Genomic DNA, 23914 nt, shown 5'->3' with positions numbered 1-23914 from the left:
GGACAGGGAGGCCTGGCGTGCTGTGATTCATGGGGTCGTGGAGAGTCGGACACGACTGAGCGACTGAACTGAACTGAACTGAACTGAACTTATATATTACTGCCCTGAAAAAAATAAAAAAGGCAGACTGAGTAGAAACTAATTTTTCCAGTGGCTACCCTATTTTTTGCGTTCTGTTGATATTCTCAAGTATTAAGAGCCTTGACATTTCTTAGGCTTCTTCTAAATATGTAAACAGATGATCAGAATTCCTTTTGTACAAGTTTTCTGATCTGTCTTCAGCTACTCTGTTATTATTGGGCTGGTTTCTGCCATAGTATGTGTTTCTGACTTGGGTAATACATTCTCTTGTAGCTTAAATTTATAGCTTTTGGTCAGTTTATCCACTCAATAGGCTTCCCATCTGCTTCTGTGAAGGCCATTAGCATTTATATTTTCTTATCCCAGAGACCCCAGACCAACATTTCTGCTTGTAATTTGGTTGATGTTACTGTCCTTGAAGCCTCTGTTTTTCCACTTTTCATTCCAGAGCCTGTAAACAATTTGCCTGGTGCATTGAGCACTAAAATTCTAACTGTACTGAAGATAATGCCAAGGAGTAGGGGCTCAGGAGATGGGAAAGAAGAGTGGCAGCAATAAAGCGTCCTGAGGAATGTCTTTGATGAGATCTTACATACTTCCTGGGCTTGGCCCAAGTTCTCTGTTTATTTTTGTGATATTTTGGGGGCTGGTGAGCAGGGACAGCTATGGATTCTAAGAGAAGAAGGAAGGGAAGAAGGGAAAGATGGAGAAACTCAGGGATGAGACCACACAGAGGGACAGCCTGTCTCTCCTGCAGTAGGAGAGCCATGGCTGAAGGAGTGTTTGTACCGCTGCGTGGCTGCTGGTCAGGGGTCTGTGGTATCCGCTTCCATCCTGCCTTTACTCCTTGTATTTTTTTAGCACACCGGCTTTTATTCATTTATTTTTAAAGATTTGTTTTTGGCTGCCCAGGGTCCTAGTTGTGCATGGGCTTTCTCTAGTTGTGTCGAGTGGGGCCTGCTCTTCGTTGCAGTGCACAGGCTTCTCATCATGGTAGCTTCTCGTTGCAGAGCACAGGCTTAAGGCGTGTGGACTCAGTAGTTGTGGCCCATGGGCTTAATTGCACCTCAGCATGTGGGATCTTGCTGGACCCAGGATCGAACCTGTGTCCCCTGCATTGGCAGGCAGATTCCTAACTGCTGGACCGCCAGGGAAGCCCCTCCTTCAACTTTTTGATGTAACCCAAGTCCCTCCCTGAGTCTTAGTTTACTAACTACCATAGACCTGGTGTTTAGGCCAACGCACAGCATCAGTGAAACAGAGTTCTGCAATCCAAGAATTTAATTCAGCAATCCATCATTGTTTATTTATGTGTGTATGTATATTTGTATGTATGTGTTTATGTGGAGTTGTATGGAAAATTATCTCCTATGATTATAAATAGAATATCATGGCTGTTATGAGAAATGCATAAAAATAATGTATAATTTAATATGAAATTTATTTAATCTTTCATATTTGAATAAAATACATTCAGATAATCTTGTGATCTTCATTAATTACCAGTTAAAGATGGAAAATATAAATTATATAGGTATGGATTAGATAGAAATAGCTTTATACTAATGGATGAAGGATAGACTTGTTTGTTTGATTATAGATCTTAATTCCTTTTGTCAAAGATACTGTTAGATCATGAAATACACCAATTCTGCTTGATAACCAAACTTTTCAGGAAAAAAGGAACACTATGATATCAACTATAATGATTATAAAATAGATCATGATTAGAAATGTTACAATGTGAAAATGTATATCTTAATAATTGAGGAAATACAATAATTTTCTTGTCAGTGAGGAGCATAGTGTTTCCCTTTGGGCCTTCCTAGATTTTTAATCTGTTATTAATAGGGAACTTACATAACTGATAGCTGCTGGACTTTAGGTTTTACTAAGCCAACAGTTATGAGGAACCCCAGTGTGCAAATCACAGGCACAGACTCTGTTCTTATTGTTAAATCACCCAGTGTGAAGTATGAGGAGGGAGGATAAATTAAAATTGTACATTGAACAGGAAGCCCAGACACATGATCAGCATCATTGGTAAAAAGTAGACGTTAAATGCTGAACAAATTGGAGATGTACTATGTGCGAGTTTTTTTCTTTTGTTTTACGTTAAGCACAATACAGCAGTTTGTTAAGATGCTTAGAATGAATACAAATGGCAATAAAGACCACAAAATTATACATTCTACAGCTGTGTGTCACGAATAAGACGGTGTAGACGAATACATGAGGATAGTGTCTACAGGTAAAACTAAATATCCCAAATGGCACTCACTGATCTGTTGCTTCAAGACAGCACCCTTTTGTACAGATCTTAAAGGTGTCAAAATTAGTAGTCTCAAAGTCAATTCTTGCATGTGATTTTAACATAAAAGATTTTAGAAAACTGATCTGAAATATCACAGTTTTCATTTTTGTCAGCTGTAATGTCAAGGATTTTCAGAACAAGAAAAATGCAGTAATACAGGACAATCCAGATATGTGTCTCATGTGACTAGCCTCTGTTGCAAAATTGTACATGGTTATGGCCAAAAACTAAGTCTGTTCAAAAGTCCAAACCTGTGCAGTTTCATGTTTTAGCTTGATAATCTAGATATAACACTTATTGCATAGCAAGGGCAACACCAAAAGAAGAAACAAATCTGTGATGGGTACACAGTAACAGTATCATAAGCATCATTTGAGCAGGTCTGAAAGACTGTAGCTGGTTGTTTTTTTTTTTTGGCCATGTCAAGAGGCATGTGGGATCTTAGTTCCCTGACCAGAGATTGAACCTGTGTCCACTGCGTTGGGAGCTCAGAGTTTTAACCACTGGACCTCCAGAGAAATCCCTGTAGCTAATTTTATGTTTCAATACAATATTACAAGGTTGGCATGAGTCTAAAGTAGAGCCATCTTTTTAAATTTGCAGTGTGTAGAACATATAGGCAAGTAGGTGCTGCAGCCGACTGGTTTTAATTTCAAAAAGTGCTAAATAGGAACGTAGAGAATCTTGAATGAACATCAAAGTTGTTTTGATCACCCATCTGTAGCTGACAAATAACTGATGCTCTGTTGCTAAGGCTGACCTGTCTCAGGTCTTCTGTCGGGGAGGGGGAGGAGTCCTTGCTGGGAGGTGGAAACTTGGGTCCTTGTCACATCTTTATTGTCTAGCAGGATTGAGAACCTGGGAAGGTTATTATATTTTTAGCTTCCTCGTTTGTTTTCTCCCACATCACACTTTTTAAAGGGATCAGATTATATCTATAAAGACATTCCACAAACATTGGGTATCAGTAAGCAGGTTGATACATCCCTATCAGGATGTGAAAAGGTGGGGATTTTGAATACTGTAGAGCTGCACTGTCCAGTGTTGTAGCCACATATGATTATTAATCACTTGAAAGTTGCTTGGTCCAAACTTAGATGTGCTGAAGTGTAAAAGATGTACTAGATTTCATAAACTGTATAAAAGAATGTATAGTATCTAATTAATAATTTTCTATTAATGGGATAATATTTTTGACATACTAGGTTAAATCGCTTTTATTTATTTTTTAAAGTATAGCTGTGAGAAAATTTAAAATTACATATGTAGGTTTAAAAAAGAAATTATGAAAAGCATATGTTGAAAATGGTTGGCCACCAGGGTGCACTGTGCGCCTGCCAACCCAGCCTTTTGAAGTTCTACAGGTCAGGGAAGAGGCACTTTTTCAATGCCTAGCCGCCTAGAGCTCTGTGCTCCTCCTGTCAGGAGTTGTTGAAGGTTTTATTCTTTTCCCAAAACCTTATAAATAGAGCTAGGCCTACAGTTTAGTCTTCCTAGTTTAAGCTACTTTATTGAATTGGAAGAAGAAATTAAATCGAGTTTATTGAGGAAATAATTTACATAAAATAAAGTGCACCTATTTTAAGTGTCCAGTTTGGTGAGTTTTAACAAATAGACCCACATAACCACACTGTAATCAAAATACAGAACCATTTCCATTAGGCAGAAAAGTCACCCACACTTCTTTGCAGTCAGTCACTTTCCCTCCCTGCTTTCTGTCACAGATTAGAGCTGGTCTTTTTCCATAGAGTTTCAAATAAATGGAGTCAGATAGTATGACTATTCTGTGTCTGGTTTCTTTCACTTAGCATAGTGTTTTGAGATTCATCCTTGTTTTAATACCAACAATTAGCTCCTGTTTATTGCTGAGTATTTATTATTTCATTGTATGATAAGCCACAGTGTGTTTATCCATTCTGTTGGTAGACAGCTGAGTGGTTTCTAGTTTTTGGCTATTATGAATAAAACTGTTTGGAACATTCATGTATAAGTCTTCATGTGAATGTATGTTTTTAATTTTCACAGGTAAATGCCAAGGATTAGAATGGCTTGTATTAAGTGTATTTTTAACTAGAGAAATGGTCAAACTGTTTTCCGAAGTCGCTGTACTATTTCACATCCCCACCCTCAGTATATGAGAGCATTAGTTGTTCTGCATCCTTGCTGGTACTTGGTATTATCAGTTTAAAATTTTTTGCCATTTTTGTGAGTTGTGAGTAGTGATTTCTCATTGTGATTTTACTATTTTTTGATGATTAATTTTTTAAAATATTTTATTGAGATATAACTTATACATAGAAAAATTTTAATTATATAATTTGATGGGGTTTGAAAAATACATGCACCCAACCATTGCAGTCAAGATACATTTCATTACCCTAGAAAATTCCATCCTGCCCCTTTGCGGTTAATTCCACACCTTCTCTGACCCTAAATAATCATTGACTTGCTTTCTGTGAGTATAGTAGTTTGCCTTTTCTAGAACTTTATGTGACTAGAATCCTACAGTAAGTATGTCCTCTTTTCTGTCTGGCCTTTTTTGCTCACCGTGATGTTTTTGAGTTGAGATATGTCTGTGTGGTTGTATGTGTCAGTACTTTCTTTTTATTGCTGACTAGAATTTCATTAATTGCATATAGCATAATTTTTCTTTTTAATTTATTTACCTGTTGACAGACATTTGGGTTGTTTCCAGTTTTGGATTATTACAGATAAAACTGCTATGAACAGACACACACACACACAAATATATCTTTGGGTTTTGTTTCTAATAGATAACTACAAAGGAGTGGAACTGAGAGCTCATATGATAAATATGTTTATTGTAAGAAACTAGCAAACTGTTTTCTGTGGTTGTGCCATTTTACATTGCTACTAGTAATGTATGAAAGCTTTAATTGTCCCAGATCCTTGGCAACATTTGGGATTGTCAGTCTTTTAAATTTTGTCTATTCTATGTATGTGTACTAGTAGTTCATTCTGATTTTAATTAGTATTTTTATGTGGACTACTGTTATTGAGGATCTCTTTGTTTGCTGATTAGCCAATCTTTTGTAAAGTTGTTCATATTTATGTTGAGTTTTTGTCTTCTTATTAAACTGTAATTCCATACTTTGATTACAAGTCTTTTCCAAGATATTTGTTTGGTGAGTATGTTTTCTCAGTCTGTAGCTTGACTTTTCACTTTCTTAACAGTGTTTTCAGAGAGCAGAAGTTTTTATTTGATGGTTTAAGTTTTTTTGTATCCTAATTAAAGACTGTCTGCCTACCCCAAAGTTGCAAGTCTTTTCTCCTATGATTTCTTAGAATTTTTTTAGTATCAGCTTTTACAGCAAGGTCTGTGATTCATTTTGATTTAATTCTTGTGTATGGTATGAGACCTGGGCAGAACATTATTTTTTCCCAAGTGGATATACAGTTCTTCTAACATCATTTATTGAAAACTCTTTCCTTTGTTGGGTCATCTAGGCACCTTGTTGAAAATCAGTTGACCATATAATATGGGTCTGAAATTTTGGACTCTGTTCCCTATCTTTCATCTATATTTCTGTCTTCATGTCAGTACAACACTGTGTTGGCTTTGTAGTTGTTCTTGAAATTAAGTACTTTACCAAGTTCTCTAATTCTTCAGGCTTTATTTCTTTTTCAGTTTTTTTTTTTTTTCCTATTCTATATCTTCTTGAGAAACAGCTGGGAATCGATGTTTCAGATTATGATCTAGAAACTGATTAGAAAGATCTGAATATCAGTAGAGGAGCTTTTGCCTACTAGGCTTAAACAGGGAATAGCAGTTATTCCCTGTTATTGATGATGTCAGTGCATTCCTGGGATATAGATGGTATGTCCTCCGTTTCTACACAGTAAATTGTCCCCATATATGTGTTTCACAAGGGGAACAGCCTATTGACCATGTATAGACACTGTAAAATCTTAAACAAAAAAATGTTATCCTACCCAGCAGTCTGTTGCATATAGTCTATTGAATAAATCAAACTTAGTTTTTGTTTTAAATATTTTCTTTGTTATTCCACCAGAATCTTGAGCTCAATGATGATACCGTTCTGAATGAGATAAAGTTAGCAGATTGTGAACAGTTTCAGATGCCTGATCTGTGTGCTGAAGAGCTTGCTGTTATCCTTGGAATCTGGTAAGCTAATGACTTACTTGGCCACCTTGAATTTCTTGCGTACTGATTCTCTTGTGTTGGGGAAATCTTTGTTCAAGAAGGTCCCCAGAGTTCTGGATGAATAGGGAATCTTGTAACGGTTATGAAGGTAGAGAAGAGTTGGGCAACCAATGAAAGGGTTAGAGATTAGGCATCTCCTGTAAGTTGGTATACTTATCCTTCTCTTTTCTTCATAAAGAAAATTCCTTCTGTTAGCCTTGGCTGGGCTTCTCTTGTGGCTCCGCTGGTAAAGAATCTGGCTGCAAAGCAGGAGACCTGGGTTCAATCCTTGGGTTGGGAAGATCCCCTGGAGAAGGGAAAGGCTACCTGAATAGAATCCTAATGAAATATTTAGGAGAGGTGACTATTTTGATCTTTGAGGATATGTACATTTAGAGGATAGAATTTTTAATACAGTAGAACCTTATGTGTGGTAGAAATAGTTTTTCATTTTATGTTTTAAAGTAATTTCAATTTGGACAAAAGTTGCAAGGGCAAGCATTGCAAAGACTTTTTTGAGACTGATTTTCTGACATGATGTTCTGTCACCCCTAAATACTTTAGTGTGTGTCTTCAACAAACAAGGGAGCTTCTGTGCATAACCATAATACATTTATCAAAATCAGGAAATTAGCACTCGTGCTTTACTATCACTTTGTACTCAGACCCCATTCAAGTTTTGCCGGTTGTGTCAATAATCTCCTTTATAGCACAGGATCCAGTCTAGAGCATATGTGTTACGTTTATGTTTGTATTCTTTCTGTCAGTTTGGAATAGTTCTTCATTTTTGCTTGACTTTTATGATCTTGACACTTTGGAAATTTATAAGCCAGTTATTCTGTAGGATTACCCTCAACTTGAATTTTGTCTGATTCAGTTCAGTTCACTCGCTCAGTCGTGTCCGACTCTTTGCACCCTATGAACCGCAGCATGCCAGGCCTCCCTGTCTATCACCAACTCCTGGAGTTCACCCAAATCCATGTCCATTGAGTCGGTGATGCTATCCGACCATCTCAGCCTCTGTTGTCCCCTTCTCCTCCTGCCTTCAATCTTTCCCAGCATCAGTGTCTTTAAAATGAATCAGTTCTTCCCATCAGGTGGCCAAACTATTGGAGTTGGAGCTTCAACATCAGTCCTTCCAATGAATATTCAGGACTGATTTCCTTTAGGATGGACTAATTGGATCTCCTTGCAGTCCAGGGGACTCTCAAGAGTCTTCTCCACCACCACAGTTCAAAAGCATCAATTCTTTGGTGCTCAACTTTGTTTATAGTCCAACTCTCACATCCATCCATGACCACTGGTAAAACCATAGCCTTGACTAGACGGACCTTTGTTGACAAAGTAACGTCTCTGCTTTTCAATATGCTGTCTAGGTTGGTCATAACTTTCCTTCCAAGGAGTAAGCGTCTTTTAATTTCATGGCTGCAGTCACCATCTGCAGTGATTTTGGAGCCCAGAAAAATAAAGTCTGACACTGTTTCCACTGTTTCCCCATCTATTTCCCATGAAGTGATGGGACTGGATGCCATGATCTTAGTTTTCGGAATGTTGAGCTTCAAGACAACTTTTTCACTCTTTCACCTTCATCAAGAGGCTCTTTAGTTCTTCACTTTCTGCCATAAGGGTGGTGTCATCTGCATATCTAAGATTATTGATATTTCTCCCGGCAATCTTGATCCCAGCCTGTGCTTCCTCCAGCCCAGTGTTTCTCATGATGTACTCTGCATTGTCTAATTAAAAATATATATATACAGTTGAATTCACATTCTGTGACTTCCTTGGTGGCTCAGTGGTAAAGAATCCAACTGCCAGTGCAGGAGACAAAGGTTTGATCTTTGGTTCAGGAAGATCCCACATGCTGTGGAGCAAGTAAGTCCATGGGCCACAACTCCTGAGCCTAGTGCACTAGAGCTAGAGTCTGGGAACCGCAACTACTGAGCCAATATGCTGCAACTACTGAAGCTCCCTGATACTCCCTTCAGCCTGTGCTCCCCAGCAAGCGAAGCCACCGCAGTGAGAGCCCCATGCACGACAACTAGAGACTAGCAGCTGTTCCCTGCAACTAGAGAAAAGCCTGCATAGCAGTGATGATCTCGCACAGCCAAAAATAAATAAATTCACATTCTGCACCATTAGCGAGGGTATCAGAGAAGGGAAGTTTTGTGGTTCTTATAGCATCCCAGCAGGTGGAACACAATTTTGAACTTTATTTTCATTGTTAATACAAATATCTTTACATACAAAATAACTTATGTAATATATAAACATAAGTTATATAATGTAATAATAACACAGATCCACCACCCAGTTTAAGAACTTGAAGATTGCAAATACCACTAGCTCAGTCTGTGTGCTGCTTTCCCACCTCATCTTCCTTCTTGTCTTAAAAGGTAATCAGTGTCCTAAATGTTGTCTTTGTCATTTTCTTGCCATTTCAAAAAATATATTTACTCACATGTCTTTTATCCTTCTCAGTCAATTATTTTTTTTGTCTTTCAGCTTTATAAAAGCGGTATGCTACTATATGTAGTCTTCTGTGACTTGTTTTTTCTCTCACCAATGTCTTTGTGACTCATCCATGTTGTTACATATAGCTGCAGTTTACTTTGCAGTGTAGCATTCTGTTGGGTATTTTACAGTGTATTGATTTTCCTTTTTGGACATTGGATTGTTAACAGATTTTTCCTGTTACACAAAATATTACTATGAATATTTGTGTGTATGCTTCTTGGTACAGCTGTTGAATTTCTATGGGCTCTATATCTAGGCTGGAATTACTGAGGTTAGGATATGGGAATGTTCACTTTACAAGATAGTGCTGAATTGTTTTCCAAAATTATTCATACTTGGATCAGCAGGATCTAAGAATTCCCATTGTTCTGCTTCCTTGAGAGCTTCTTAATTTTTGCCTGTCTCATGGTGATAGTAATTTTTTTTTGCATGAGTTTAATAAATAGAAATTGGTGCCATATTAATTCTTTTCATTTTCTTTGTGGAGTGGCACAGATTAGATTTTGTTTTTTCTTATAAACTGTGTTAACATTTAGTACACCACATTTACTTGTTAGCATTTTATTACTTTTGTGCTTATCTTTGGCTCAGTCATCTCTACATTTGTAAATAATGCAATAATATTATAATATGTGAGGAGAGTGAAAAAGTTGGCTTAAAGCTCAACATTCAGAAAACGAAGATCGTGACATCTGGTCCCATCACTTCATGGCAGATAGATGGGGAAACAGTGGAAACAGTGGCTGACTTTATTTTTCTGGGCTCCAAAATCACTGCTGATGGCTATTGCAGCCATGAAATTAAAAGACGCTTACTCCTTGGAAGGAAAGTTATGACCAACCTAGATAGCATATTAAAAAGCAATCATTACTTTGCCAACCAGGGTCCATCTAGTCAAGGCTATGGTTTTTCCAGTGGTCATGTGTGGATGTGAGAGTTGGACTATAAAGAAAGTTGAGCACCGAAGAATTGATGCTTTTGAACTGTGGTAGTAGAGAAGACTCTTGAGAGTCCCTTGGACTGCAAGGAGATCCAACTAGTCCATCCTAAAGGATATCAGTCCTGGGTGTTCATTGGAAGGACTGATGTTGAGGCTGAAACTCCAATACTTTGGCCACCTGATGTGAAGAGCTGACTCATTTGAAAAGACCCTGATGCTGGGAAAGATTGAGGGCAGGAGGAGAAGGGAACAACAGAGGATGAGATGGTTGGATGGAATCATCCACTCCATGGCCATGGGTTTGGGTGGACTCCAGGAGTTGGTGATGGACAGGGAGGCCTGGCATGCTGCAGTTCATGGGGTCGCAGAGTCGGACACGACTGAGAGACTGAACTGAACTAAATGTGCTTTCAAATATATAAATATAATTTACTTGCCTCTTTAAAAATTGTATTTCATTCATTATGACCTGCATTCTGGAATTGATTTGCTTTTTTAAATTTTTTAAATTTAAAGCACAGATTTCCAAAAGAATAACCCAGTGCATAAGTTAACTGAAGAGGAACTGCTGGCGTTTACATCAGTGAGTAATGTCTTTTTCCTTTCTGTTTCTTTTTTTTTTCCTTGTAAATTATTTTGCCTCTGGTATGTTCTTGCCTTAGATTGCTCATGTTGAAATACCGTCACCTAAGGAAATTAAGGCAGAAAAAAAAAGCGTATCATTTTAGTTTCCAAGCTGCATATATCTTGATGCTGATTTAGACATAAGCATTTAAAAATTTTTATTTATTTTTAACTGGAGGATAACTGCTTTACAATGTTGTGTTGGTTTCTGCCATACATCAACATGAATCAGCCATAGATATACATATGCTGCCTCCCTCCTGCCTCCTACTCCATCCCACCCCTCTAGGTGTCAGAGAGCACTGGGTTTGAGTTCCCTACATCGCAGCTGATTCCCACTGGCTGGCTGTTTTACATATAATAATGTATATGTTTCAGTGCTAGTCTCTCAATTTGTCCCATCCTCTCCTTTCCCCACTGTGTCTGCCAGTCTGTTCTCTACAGACATAAGCATTTTTGTTTGTACTTGATTGAATTTAAGGGCAGTGAATAAATATTTCTTGTTCTTTGTTTGATCTTTGTTTGCAGGGCAAGTCCAGTATCTTGCACATAATATGTGCTCGAAAAATACTTGTTGACTGAAGTAAATGAAGTGACAGAGCAAGAGTTGAATCTTTACTCCAAAACCAGTGCAGTGTGCAACTCTTTTGGTTAAAATTTGAGGGTGATGCTTCATGGATGTAGTGGAACCGAGGGGTTCAGAGATTGAGGGGCAGAAACAGGAGAGCATGGGTTATGGAGGCTAAGGCAGGAGACAGTGTCGAGAGCAAGGGGCACTTGTCAGTGTTCAGCAATGGAGAGCAGTCAGGAGGAAAGGCTGAGGCTTTGATGGCTGGAGTGCATTGCTTATCTCTATGACAAGTTTGGTGAAATAGCTGGGTAGTCACCTCACTGCCGGAGAAGGCAATGGCAAGCCACTCCAGTACTATTGCCTAGAAAATCCCATGGATGGAGGAGCCTGGTAGGCTGCAGTCCGTGGGGTCGCTAAGGGTCGGACACGACTGAGCGACTTCACTTTCACTTTTTACTTTCCACTTTCACACATTGGAGAAGGAAATGGCAACCCACTCCAGTGTTCTTGCCTGGAGAATCCCAGGGACGGGGGAGCCTGGTGGGCTTCCGTCTATGGGGTCACACAGAGTCGGACACGACTGAAGTGACTTAGCAGCAGCAGCAGCAGCACCTCACTGCAGAGAAATAAGGAGAGAATGGTGTGTGAGAAAATAAAGTTGACAGACAAAGACCACAGTTGGAAGAAATGGCCGTGAAAAGGAAAGATAGGAAAATAGATGTTTGAGGGTTTGATATCAAAGAAGGCTTTTCAGAAGAGGAAGGTCATAGAACAAGAGGGAGTTGGTATCTTTTTAGCTTTATAGATAAAAACATACACACGTCTTTAATGAACCCAAGTTGCTCAAGATACATCATTTTTTCAAAGGCATTTTTATTATAGTTAGGGATCAAGTTAGAATTCTGGTGTTTTCTTCCTTTGTTATTTTTCGGATAAGGCAGAATTAAAGTACTTTTATCTGGTAGAAAGAAAGGCTAGCTTACTTTGTGCTGTAAAATAAATTTTGCAAGTTACTATTTCCTACATACAGTTTTAGAACCGGTTGATGTTAATCTTCTGAGTCCTCTGAGTGCCTGTTTTAGCTTCCCACTTCAGTATTGTTAGAAATCTGCTGATTTTCATTATAACGTATGTGTGTTTAGGTAACTATGTGGAATGTCCCTAACTAGTTGTTACATAAATGGTAAGGGATTTGACAAGTAAAGTGTTAAACCTTTTTTAAAAGATATATTTAAAAAAATTTTATGCACCTCTTACTTATTTGTTCAACGTAGATTGAATACTTAACACATGCCTTAATACTTAAAACTTAAGGCATTGTGCTGGTTATTGAGGATATAGCAGCCTTTTCCCTCTTGGAATTTTCATCAGTTTATATTCTTGTGAGGGAAATATATGGTAGACAAAGAAAGACAGATGTTTGATAGAAGTACTCACTGTAAACATAAAACAGTGTAACGCAGTAAGAATGGGTTAGGGATGGCTATTTTAGGCGAGATGGTGGGGGAGCATCTTAATGGGAAGGTGATGTTGAACTCGAGTCTTCTGATGTGAGGCACCGGGAAGGACACGTGGGGTCTGGTGTGGTGGGAGTCTTGAGTCAGTGTCGGGAAGTACAGAGCTGGATGGGGACAGTCACTGGTGTGTAGATGGTAAGTGATGGCCTGGATGCTTGGGCTCATTCTGATGACAGAGGTAAGCAGGATGCAGCCTATGACAGGAAGTGTTCCTGTTGGCCTCTCATGGGAGGGTGGTCAGCAGAAACATCTTCTTGAGATTGGCTTCATAAGCATATTATTGTGGAGTATAGACTATCCACAGTTAACCTGAAATGACACGAGAGCACTCTTCGTCACATTCAAGCAGTTAATTTAGTTTTTAGTGCTTTTTGTGGATGTCATATGTTTCTTCTTTTCTTTAACCTTTATTTTCTTATTTTTCTTATTCTTTTTCTTTCCTTCCCCCCCCCCTTTTTTTAATTAAATACATTTATTTATGTAGCTGTGCTGGATTTTGAGTTGTGGCATATGGGATCTAGTTCCTTGACCAGTTATCAAACCCAGGTCCCCTGCATTGGGAGCACAGAGTCTTAGCCACTGGACCACCAGAGAAGTCCCTCCCTTCCTTTTCTTTTTCTTTCCCTGTTCTTGTTCCTCTATAAAATGAGGTACAATACTGCTGAAGTAATTAACTCTAGTAACCTCTGCTGGTAGGTAACTCACCCCTCCTAGCTTGCAGTGAAGGTTGTATACTCTGGTTTTATGTTATCCCCCCAGGGCTTTATGATACATAATTGTTTTGCTCTTCTCCTCTAGATCTCCTCCAAGTCAGCACTGACCTGAGAACTGATGTCTTTTTCAGGAAAAACTATTCAATGAAAGTGCTCCCTAGTGCCAGTCCTAACACTTTCAAAGAGATGAGTTGGTTAATGCCAAATAAGTTTTTAATTGATGAGAAGGAAGGCAAGGAACTTAAGAGTGAGGAGAGCTCTGAGGAGCCCCATGCATACTTTGGGCCGTGTAACACCCACTCCTTGTCCCAAGTGAAGCATACAGAATACTCCAGAAAACCCAGGTCAGCTCTCCTTTTGTCCTTCAGTCTTTCCTCTTATCCCTTCCTGTGCATGATTCTGAAGCAGATAATAAGGTGAGTTGTAAGTGGCCCCGGTTTCAATAATTTCACTAAAATTTATATCCTAAATAACTGTATATCCTGTACATATATATCCTTTATTTATATCCTGTATAACTGCTGAGGAGTGTCTGAGGCAAGAGGGGCCACTTTTAGCTGCTATCCTGCTTCTGAATTCTCTTTTAACAAAGATCATGTTTGGGCTCTCTGTAATTATTTAAGTGTATGTCTTATCTTCCCTGTGAGACTCTAAACTTCCAGATTTAGGGACGGTCTCTGTCCTTCTCTGGGTCTTCTACAAGGCCTGCTACAATGCTTTCCTCATAGTTCTTGCTCAAGAGAAGTATGCAGAATATGGGAATGAATGAAGTAGGCTAGAACCAGGAACTGGAGCTGCACTGCTCCACTTAGTTCCACGGTGTAGGTGGTATGACCACCCACTTTACTATTGACACCTGGTGTGTGCTTTTCATCTTTTCTTCTGTACAATGAGGGAGGGCATGTGTCCCTCCCTCGGCACTGAAAACTTGCTCTTAGGATCAAATTACAGAATGTGTATGACAGTTCTTCAGAGTGGGTAGATAGACCCTCATGATGCCCCCATAGCGCTCGCTCAGTGGTAAGTCAGGTTATCGGGTCAGTGGTTTGTAGGAGCATACCACTGTTTTCAAGGAATAGGAATTCCTAAGTGGATGAGAGCTGTTTGGAATTGGCTGTGGATGTGGACGAGAAGGGAGTAGGGAGGAGAGAAGCCACGTCCTTTTCCTGAGTCCATCTCCCTACTCTGGCTGCAGCATGGTACCTGGGGTCTGGAGTTGTGAACTCTTGAGACTGAGGTGTCTCTCTCTGTTGACAGGAGAGCAAGTCCAGTAGAAATCTCACTATCCCTACTAGAGGATTGTGAGCACTTGGAGGGACAGGAACCACAGTTAGTGGACATCTGATAAATACTTAGGAACCAAATGAGTGGCTTATTGGTCCTGAATTTTGTTCACTTTTCATCAACTGTCCTAAAGTTTACTAAAATAGTGGTGAAATCTCTCTTCTGGAAGAATTTTTTGCCAGTGTTTCCAAGTTGGTGTAGCATGTTGAGATATGTGTGAGATGCACTGGGAAAAGGTTTTAATTCAGCAATGGCAGAAGATTGTCCTAAGGGGAATATTCTCCTTTTTTTTTATTAACATTGTCATTATGTAATGCTATTCTGAGACATTCTTTCCTCCCATTTCAGGAAAACTGAATGAGTCATAGTAAAAATAACCCACATTGTTCTAAAGAGCCATTTATGTTGTATCGGCTTGATAATTTAAAATTAGCTGCATTATCTACGTTATTTCCTTTCAGATGAGCCAAGTCAGTGACATTCAGTAATGCTTTTAATTTCCTTTCATTGTTGAAAATGGGAACAATTTAGTTAATTCATACAGGTGGTTCAGTTTTCATTGGCAAAAGTTTTGCTGAAGTGTAAATTGATACTGGCAGCCTGCCTTCTGACTGTCTGTCTGAAGCCCCAAGGACTCTGTCAATGAAAAACGGAAAAAGACCTTTGGAAGTTACACATTATGTTGTATATATTTTCTCTTTCTGTTACTAATTTTAAAGCTATTTAATAATTATATAACTGTGAACTTAAAAGTTTGCTAGCCATTTTTACAGATAAAAATTATACTTTTTTTCTTTTAGGGTATACTTATTTCTTAATTTTAATTTTTTAAGCTAGGCAATATAACTGCAAGATATCCATGATACCTCTGATAGTTGTCCTCATGTTACATGATGACATATCTGTCTGTATTAAGCAGAATAAGCCAGGATTTTGATTTTCTTTCTGGTTTGAATACTTGTCCCCTCAGGTGTTACTCATGCATTTTAATTTAACAGGTATTCTGATTATGGGCCCTGTAGCTCTAGCTGGGTGATAACTTGGTAGCTTTTAGAGAAGCAGGAGATGGGTATGCTTTGTTTCAGTTTGGCAGTAAACTATTTTTAAACAAAGACTTAAAAAATATTTTTTGACCTGAGTTGAACTAGGTTACTTGTATATATCTTATTTCAATAGTAGACAGAGAAAGAATGAGTAATAGGATTTGTGGGATCTTACATGACTCTCTTCTTCCCATCATCTACTCTGGTAACTGCTGGACATCTTCCTTCACAGTTAACCATGGCTTAAGCTTAATGCTTATTTGTGTGTTTATTTCTAGCCATGTTGGAGTAACTGGTACTGGATGTGAACACTTGTAAACAACCACAGATCTGGGGCAAAATATATGAAATAACAGTGTATAAAAAGGATAATCTTTAATCAGATTTTCTGATGATGACCCACCTTCTGACAAAACGTGGTCCACTGGAGACGAGAAGGCAAACCACTTTAGCATTCTTGCCGTGAGAAACCCATGAACAGTATGAAAAGGCACAAAGATATAACACTGAAAGATGAATTCCCCAGGTTGGTAGGTGCCTAAAATGCTACTGGAGAAGAGCGGAGAAATAGCTGTAGAAGGAATGAAGAGGTTGGGCCAAGTCAGAAACAGCCCAGTTTTGGATGGGTCTGGTGGTGAAAGTCAAGTCTGATGCTGTAAAGATTCAGACTATTGTAGAGGAACCTGGAATGTTAGGTCCATGAATCAAGGTAAATTGGAAGTGGTCAAATGGGAGATGGCAAGAGTGAACATCGACATTTTAGGAATCAATGAACTAAAATGGACCAGAATGGGCAAATTTAATTCAGATGACCATTATATCTACTACTGTGAGCAAGAGTCCCTTAGAAGAAATGGAGTAGCCCTCATTTTCAGCAGAAGAATCCTAAATGCAGTCTCAAAAGCAACAGAGTGATCTTGGTTTGTTTCCAAGGCAAACCATTCAGTATCACAGTAATCCAGGTCTGTGCCTCAACCTCTAATGTTGAAGAAAATGAAACTGAATGGTTCTATGAAGAACTACAATACCTTCTAGAACTAAAAAGGTGTCCTTTTCTTCATAGGAGCGTGGAATGCAAAGTAGGGGTAACAGGCAAGTTTGGCCTTGGAGTACAGAGAGAAGCAGGGCAAAGGCTAACAGAGTTTTGCCAAGAGAGTGCACTGGTCATAGCAAACACCCTCTTCCAACAACACAAGAGAAGACTCTACACATGGACATCACCAGATGGTCAACACCAAAATAGGATTGATTATATTTTTTGCAGCCAAAGATGGAGAAGCTCTATACAGTCAGCAAAAACAAGACCGGGAGCTGACTGTGGCTCAGATCATGAACTCCTTATTGCAAAATTCAGACTTAAATTGAAGAAAAGTAGGGAAAACTATTAGGCTTTTCAGGTATAACCTAAATCAAATCCCTTATGATTATACAGTGGAAGTAACAAATAGATTCAAGGGATTAGATCTGATTGAATGCCTGAAGAACTGTGGACAGAGGTCCATAACATTGTACAGGAGGCGATGACCAAAACCATCCTCAAGCAAAAGAAATGCAAAAAGGCAAAATGGTTGTCTGAGGAGGCCTTACAAACAGCTGAGAAAAGAAGAGACACGAAAAGCAAAGGAGAAAAGGAAAGATATACCCATCTGAATTCAGAGTTCCAAAGAATAGCAAGGAGAGAGAAGAAAGCTTTCCGAACTGGACAATATAAAGAAACAGGAAAACAATAGAATGTGCAAGACTAGAGATCTTTTCAAGAAAATTAGAGATACCAAGGGAACATTTCATGCAAAGATGGGTACAATAAAGGACAGAAATGGTATGTACCTAACAGAAGCAGAAGATATTAAGAGGTGGCAAGAATATACAGAAGAACTGTACAAAAAAGATGTTAATGACCTGGATGACCATGATGGTGTGATGACTCACCTAGAGCCAGACATCCTGGAGTGTGAAGTCAAGTGGACCTTAGGAAGCATCACTATGAACAAAGCTAGTGGAGGTGATGGAATTCCAGTTGAGCTATTTCAAATCCTAAAAGATGATGCTGTGAAAGTGCTGCACTCAATATGCCAGCAAATTTGGAAAACTCAGCAGTGGCCACAGGACTGGAAATGGTCAGTTTTCAATCCAATCCCAAAGAAGGGCAATGCCAAGCAGTGTTCAAACTACTGAACAATTGCACTCATTTCACATGCTAGCAAGGTAATGCTCAAAATCCTTCAAGCTAGGCTTCAACAGTATCAGTATGTGAACCGAGAACTTCCAGATGTACAAGCTGGATTCAGCAAAGGCAGAGGAACCAGAGATCAAATTACCAGTGATCCATTGGATCATAGAAAAAGCTAGAGAATTCCAGAAAAAAAATCTACTGCTGCTTCATTGAGTATGCTAAAGCCTTTGACTGTGTGGATCCCAACAAACTGGAAAATTCTTAAAGAGGTGGGAATACCAGACCACCTGATCTTCCTCCTGCGAAATCTGTATGCATGTCAAGAAGCAACAGTATCAGACATGAAAAATGGACTGGTTCAAAATTGTGAAAGGAGTATGTCAAGGCTGTATATTGTCACCTTGCTTATTTAACTTATATGGAGAGTACATCATGCAAAATGCCAGGTTGGATGAAACACAAGCCAGAATCAAGATTGCCAGGAGAAATATAAAAGACCTCAGTTATGCAGATGACACCACCCTTACGGCAGAAAGTGAAGAGGAACTGAAGAGCCTCTTGTTGAAGTTGAAAGAGGAAAGTGGAAAAGCTGGCTTAAAACTCAACATTCAGAAAACTAAGATCATGGCATCCGGTCCCATCACTTCATAGCAAGTAGATGGGGAAACAATGAAAAGAGTGAACAACTTTATTATCTTGGGCTTCAGAGTCACTGCAGATTGTGACTTCAGCCATGAAATTAAAAGATGCTTTCTACTTGGAAGAAAAGCAATGATAAGCTTAGAAAGTGTATTAAAAAGCGAAGACATGACTTGCCTACAAAGGTCCATATAGTCAAAGCTATGGTTTTTCCAGTAGTCATGTATGGATGTGAGAGTTGGACCATAGAGAAGGCTGAGCACTGAGAATTGATGCTTTGGAACTGTGGTGTTGGAGAAGACTCTTGAGAGTCCCTTGGACTGCAGGGAAATCAAACCAGTCAATCCTGAAGGAAGTCAATCCTGAATATTCACTGGAGGGACTGATGCTGAGGCTGAAGCTCCAATACTTTGGCCACCTGATGCGAAGAACTGACTCACTGGAAAAGACCCTGATGCTGGGAAAGATTGAAGGCAGAAGGACAAAGGGACGACAGAGGATGAGATGGTTGGATGGCATCACCGACTCAGTGGACTTGAGTTTGAGCAAGCTCCAGGAGATGGTGAAAGTCAGGAAAGCCTGGTATACTGCAGTCCATGGGGTTGCAAAGAGTCGGACACGACTGAGTAACTGAAGAACAAAAAAAAGGATAATTAGTCATGACCAAATAGTATTTATCTCAGGAATGCAAAATTTGTTTAACATTAAACAGTCATTTAAGCTCATCTTTTAATACAGTAAAGGAGAAACACTAAATGATTATCTCATTATATTTATTTATTTCAACATTTGGAAAAATTCAATACTCTTCCATTATAAAAAACTTAGTAAACTCTGAGTAGAAGAGAATATCAATCTGATAAAGGGTTTCTATGAAAAATCTAGAGTTAAAATCATCATTGATTTTTTTTCCTCTAAGGTCAGAAAAGTGGCACTGCTTCTTTGAACTGAAAATCCAAGCTAGTGCAGTAAGACATGAAAAAGATACAGAGGGAGTGCAGATTGGAAAGAAATATGTAAAATTATCATTAAGCATAGACAACACAGTTCTTTACATGGGAAACCCTAAAGAATAGACATGAAAGCTACTGTAACTAATAAGCAACGTCTGAGAATACAAGGTCAATATAAAAAAGTCAATTATGTTTGATACACTGGCAGTAATAATTGGGAAAGTAATTTTAAAAACCACACACAATAGCATAAAATATCAAGTATTTAGTGATGACTTTGACTAAACTGTAAGACCTGTACACTGAAAATGATAAATATTGCTTTAAGAAATTGAAGAAATTTAAATACATGGAGAGACTTACCATGTGCATGGATTGAAAGGCTTAATATTGTTGAATTGACAAGTCTTCCAGAATTACACAATAATAAATCCAATAGCAATAAAAATCCAGGTTACCGCCCCGCCAACCTTTTGTTTTTCTTAGAAATTGACCGGCTGATTCTAAAATTTTTTGGAGTGCTTCTGCGATGGCCAGGTAAGTTCTTTGGAACCATTTGTCTGCAGATAAAAATTATAAGCTATGGACAAAAAAAAAAAATACTACCTGATGACATTAGGATAAACGAATGACCCATTAAGAGAAGCTAAGATGGTTAATTGGAGAAGGCAATGGCAAGCCGCTCCAGTACTATTGCCTAGAAAATCCCAGGGATGGAGGAGCCTGGTAGTCTGCAGTGCGTGGGGTTGCTGAGGGTCGGACATGACTGAGTGACTTCACTTTCACTTTCACACATTGGAGAAGGAAATGGCAACCCACTCCAGTGTTCTTGCCTGGAGAATCCCAGGGACGGGGGAGCCTGGTGGGCTTCTGTCTGTGGGGTCACACAGAGTCGGACATGACTGAAGTGACTTAGCAGCAGCAGCAAGATGGTTAATATCACTAGTCATTGGGAGAATGCAAATTAAAACCACAACAATATACAACTGTCTACCCGTTAAAAGGTGTGTTAGCATGTGAGGTAGTTGAAATCTTCACACGTGGTAAATGTAATGTGACTTAAAATGGCACCACCACTTTGGAACAGAGTTTGTCATTTTCTCATGCAGTTAATCATCAGTTCCACCTTCAGATATTTATCTATGTGAAATAAAAACGTATGGTTCCACAAAGATTTACACAGATGTTCATAGCCGTTTAATTTGTAAGAGCTTAAAACTGGAAATAGTGCAAATGTCCATCAACAGGTAAATGATAAACTGCAGTATATGAATTTTATAAATGTAATGATAAGTTAAAAAACAGTCTCAAGATTCACATGTGTTTGTAGGGTACTTTATAACTTGCATTTTAGTTATGCTTAATCTTCTTTGTGTATCAAATAATAAAAAATAATCTAAAAACCATTCTGCACAATAGCAAGATCATTTAAATATTATTTGATGAACCATTTTAAGGAATAGACAGCACTGACATCATGTGTACATCTTACTTTTAAAGTGAATTTTACTGTTGTTTATTAGGTTGGTGAGAGGCAGAATCAGTAATGTGAAGGAAATATAATGTGAAGGAAAAAACCTTACTTCAGTGGGTCTTCCAGTCCCCAGATAGAAATATAAGGAGATTATAGTTAAGATGGTAATACATTCGATATGGAGGAGTCTTATTCAAACTCATGGTTTTGTGCTTCTGCTTTTCGCCATCATTGAAGCTAAAAGTGTTAAGCTATCTAACATGAATTAATGTGGTGTTAAAGGATGAAAAATTCAGTTCAAAAATAATGTGTATGGTTTAAATATATCTGCTTTTCACGACCATGTGAAAGGTGCAGTGCTGATGAAATAGCATCTCCAGAGTTCTGGAGATCTTTCTTTTTTGAGGCAACTGAATGACCACCAGCTCGATCTCTCTGGTGTCTACTTTGTATATAAAAATTTGCAGAGTGGAGGAAAGGGCTTTGAGAGTATTATAATAGCAGGAGATCCAGAATCTCAGGATTTGCCAAGCATGCTGCTAGATACTGTGGAAGAAATAAAGGTATAAAACATAAGACTTGCCTTCATGGAATTTTTAATTTAGCCAAGATCCAGTAAACTTACGAAAATGTAATTAACAATACCAGGCAATTTAAATTACATTGATAGCATAGATAAATCCCTAACTGCTTAGAAAATAAGAAAATATTTGGAACAGGGCAGTCAAAGAAGGCTTTGTTACCTCAGGGAGAATTAGAGGGGCCTTGAAAGACAGAAGGGATCTAGATGGAGTGATAATGTGAGCAAAGGCACGGAAACGTGTGGCTTTGTTGGGAGATTGGTTTAGAGCAGTAGTAGAACTTCGAGGGAAAATAGCTTTGAGTTTTAAATGGTCTACAGAGCAAGGTCAGAGTGTTTGTACCACTGTTCTTTGTCTACTGGGAGTAATTTATAGACTACATTTGGAATTTAAGCTTACTGTCATTTGGTACTGATTTTAACAAATGAATGCTCTTTTAAATTGCTCATTAAGAAGGGGGAATAATTCTGCTTTTTATAGTGTTTCTTTGATCCTTGCTTTTATAAGGTCAGCCTGACCTGGGTGGGCATCATTTGATTTGGCCTTAGTATAGCCAAGCAGTTACACACTCACAGGAGAGCTCTGAGTTGCTTTGATTTATGTGTGGAAAAAGCAACTATCTGAAAGCTCCCTCATATTTAAAGGAACAGACTGGCTGGCTGTCCTGTAAAGGGTCCTAGTGACCTCTGGAAGAAAAATGTTTGAAATGTTCAGCGATAAGAATGAAAGGAAATTGTTTTTTATAGAAACAACACTCCAGATCCTCTTTGATGGTGTTACAGAATTTTCTTTGCTACTTTTCTGGGAGTGAGGGCAGAGTTGCATATGGTGGGAAATTGTGAGCTAAATAAAATCATGCCTGACTATACATAACATGTCATAGTATTAAATTTTACTTTTTAGTGTGAGGTAAAGAGTCAGACACGACTGAGAGACTGAACTGAACTGAACTGAAAGTGATATTCATTGACTTTCATTTCAGATAATGGCATTTCCTCAGATGGTAGATGATTACAACTCCTTTTTTAAATCTGAGCCCAAGCGTCAGCTCAGGTGGCATATCTCAGTGAGAAACTCCTGCTGAGGCATGCAGAGCCGGCTCCCTTTTGTTCTCAAGGTATCTTGTTACGCTCCTTATAAACAGTTGCTGAAGTGGATTGATTCTTTAACTTATAAAACATTCTAACTACAAATAAAAGAGTTTATTTCAACTTTTACAGCAACAATAGAAATATTAAAGTGTATATGAAAAGTTATGCACTTGTAAAAGCCTACTGGCTCAATGAATCATCTTTTGGAGGTTTAGGTCAGTGAGATGTGAGCAGTGAGAGAACTTTTAAGAGACACACAAATGTTACCATACACTTTTTAGGGGGTTTCTGACCTCTGCCCTGGTGTGTGAAAGTGGTGGAAATTCCATCTTACATACAAGTTTGTTTGCAAATGGCACAGTGTTCTGTAGCATTGTCCTGATTCTCAACTTGCTTCCATTGAACACACCAAATTTCTTGTCTGATTTTTGCTGTATTTTTAGATAGTACTCAATTTAGTGAGCCAGGATTTCATCAGATTGCTTTAGTTAATAGATTCCAGGTAAAAATAAATGAACTTGTAAAAGACAGCACTTGAAACTGCATGATTCCATTTGTATGAGGTACCTAGAGTAGTGAAATTCATAGAAACAAAGTAGCAGCATGGTGGTTACCCCTGGGTGGGGTGAAGACAGTGGGGAAACGTCTAATGGATATAGAGTTTCAGTTGCAAGATGAGAAAAAATCTAGAGATTGGTTGTACAACTGTGTTCAGTTCAGGTCAGTCGCTCAGTCGTGACCGACTCTTTGCAACCCCATGAATCACAGCACGCCAGGCCTCCCTATCCATCACCAACTCTTGGAGTTCACTCAAACTCATGTCCATCGAGTCAGTGATGCCATCCAGCCATCTCATTCTCTGTCGTCCCCGTCTCCTCCTGCCCCCAATCCTTCCCAGCATCAGAATCTTTTCCAGTGAGTCAACTATTCGCATGAGGTGGCCAAAGTATTGCAGTTTCAGCTTTAGCATCAGTCCTTCCAATGAACACCCCGGATCGATCTCCTTTAGAATGGACTGGTTGGATCTCCTTGCAGTCCAAGGGACTCTCAAGAGTCTTCTCCAGCACCACAGTTCAAAAGCATCAATTCTTCAACGATCAGCTTTCTTCACAGTCCAACTCTCACATCCATACATGACCACGGGAAAAACCATAGCCTTGACTAGACGGACCTTGGTTGGGAAAGTGATGTGTCTGCTTTTTAATGTACTATCTAGGTTGGTCATAACTTTCCTACC

At 38.8% G+C, this 23914-nt stretch overlaps 1 protein-coding gene across 2 annotated transcripts in view; it reads left to right on the top strand.

Annotated features, from left to right (window-relative positions):
- TTC27 (tetratricopeptide repeat domain 27) overlaps positions 1–23914 on the top strand; it is a 176963-nt gene that overhangs the window by 37838 nt on the left and 115211 nt on the right. For both annotated transcript variants that reach the window (XM_055399033.2, XM_088841553.1), the window contains exons 8-9: positions 6430–6542; positions 10531–10597. In XM_055399033.2, the coding sequence (XP_055255008.2) occupies positions 6430–6542; positions 10531–10597 (180 nt within the window). The remainder of the gene's footprint in view (positions 1–6429; positions 6543–10530; positions 10598–23914) is intronic.

This window comes from Moschus berezovskii, chromosome 11, assembly GCF_049115385.1.
Source record: "Moschus berezovskii isolate FMDL1 chromosome 11, NW_MosBer_1.0, whole genome shotgun sequence".
Classification (NCBI taxonomy): domain Eukaryota; kingdom Metazoa; phylum Chordata; class Mammalia; order Artiodactyla; family Moschidae; genus Moschus; species Moschus berezovskii.
Note: the sequence above shows the minus strand (reverse complement) of the source record. Positions and strands in the feature narration are given on the sequence as shown.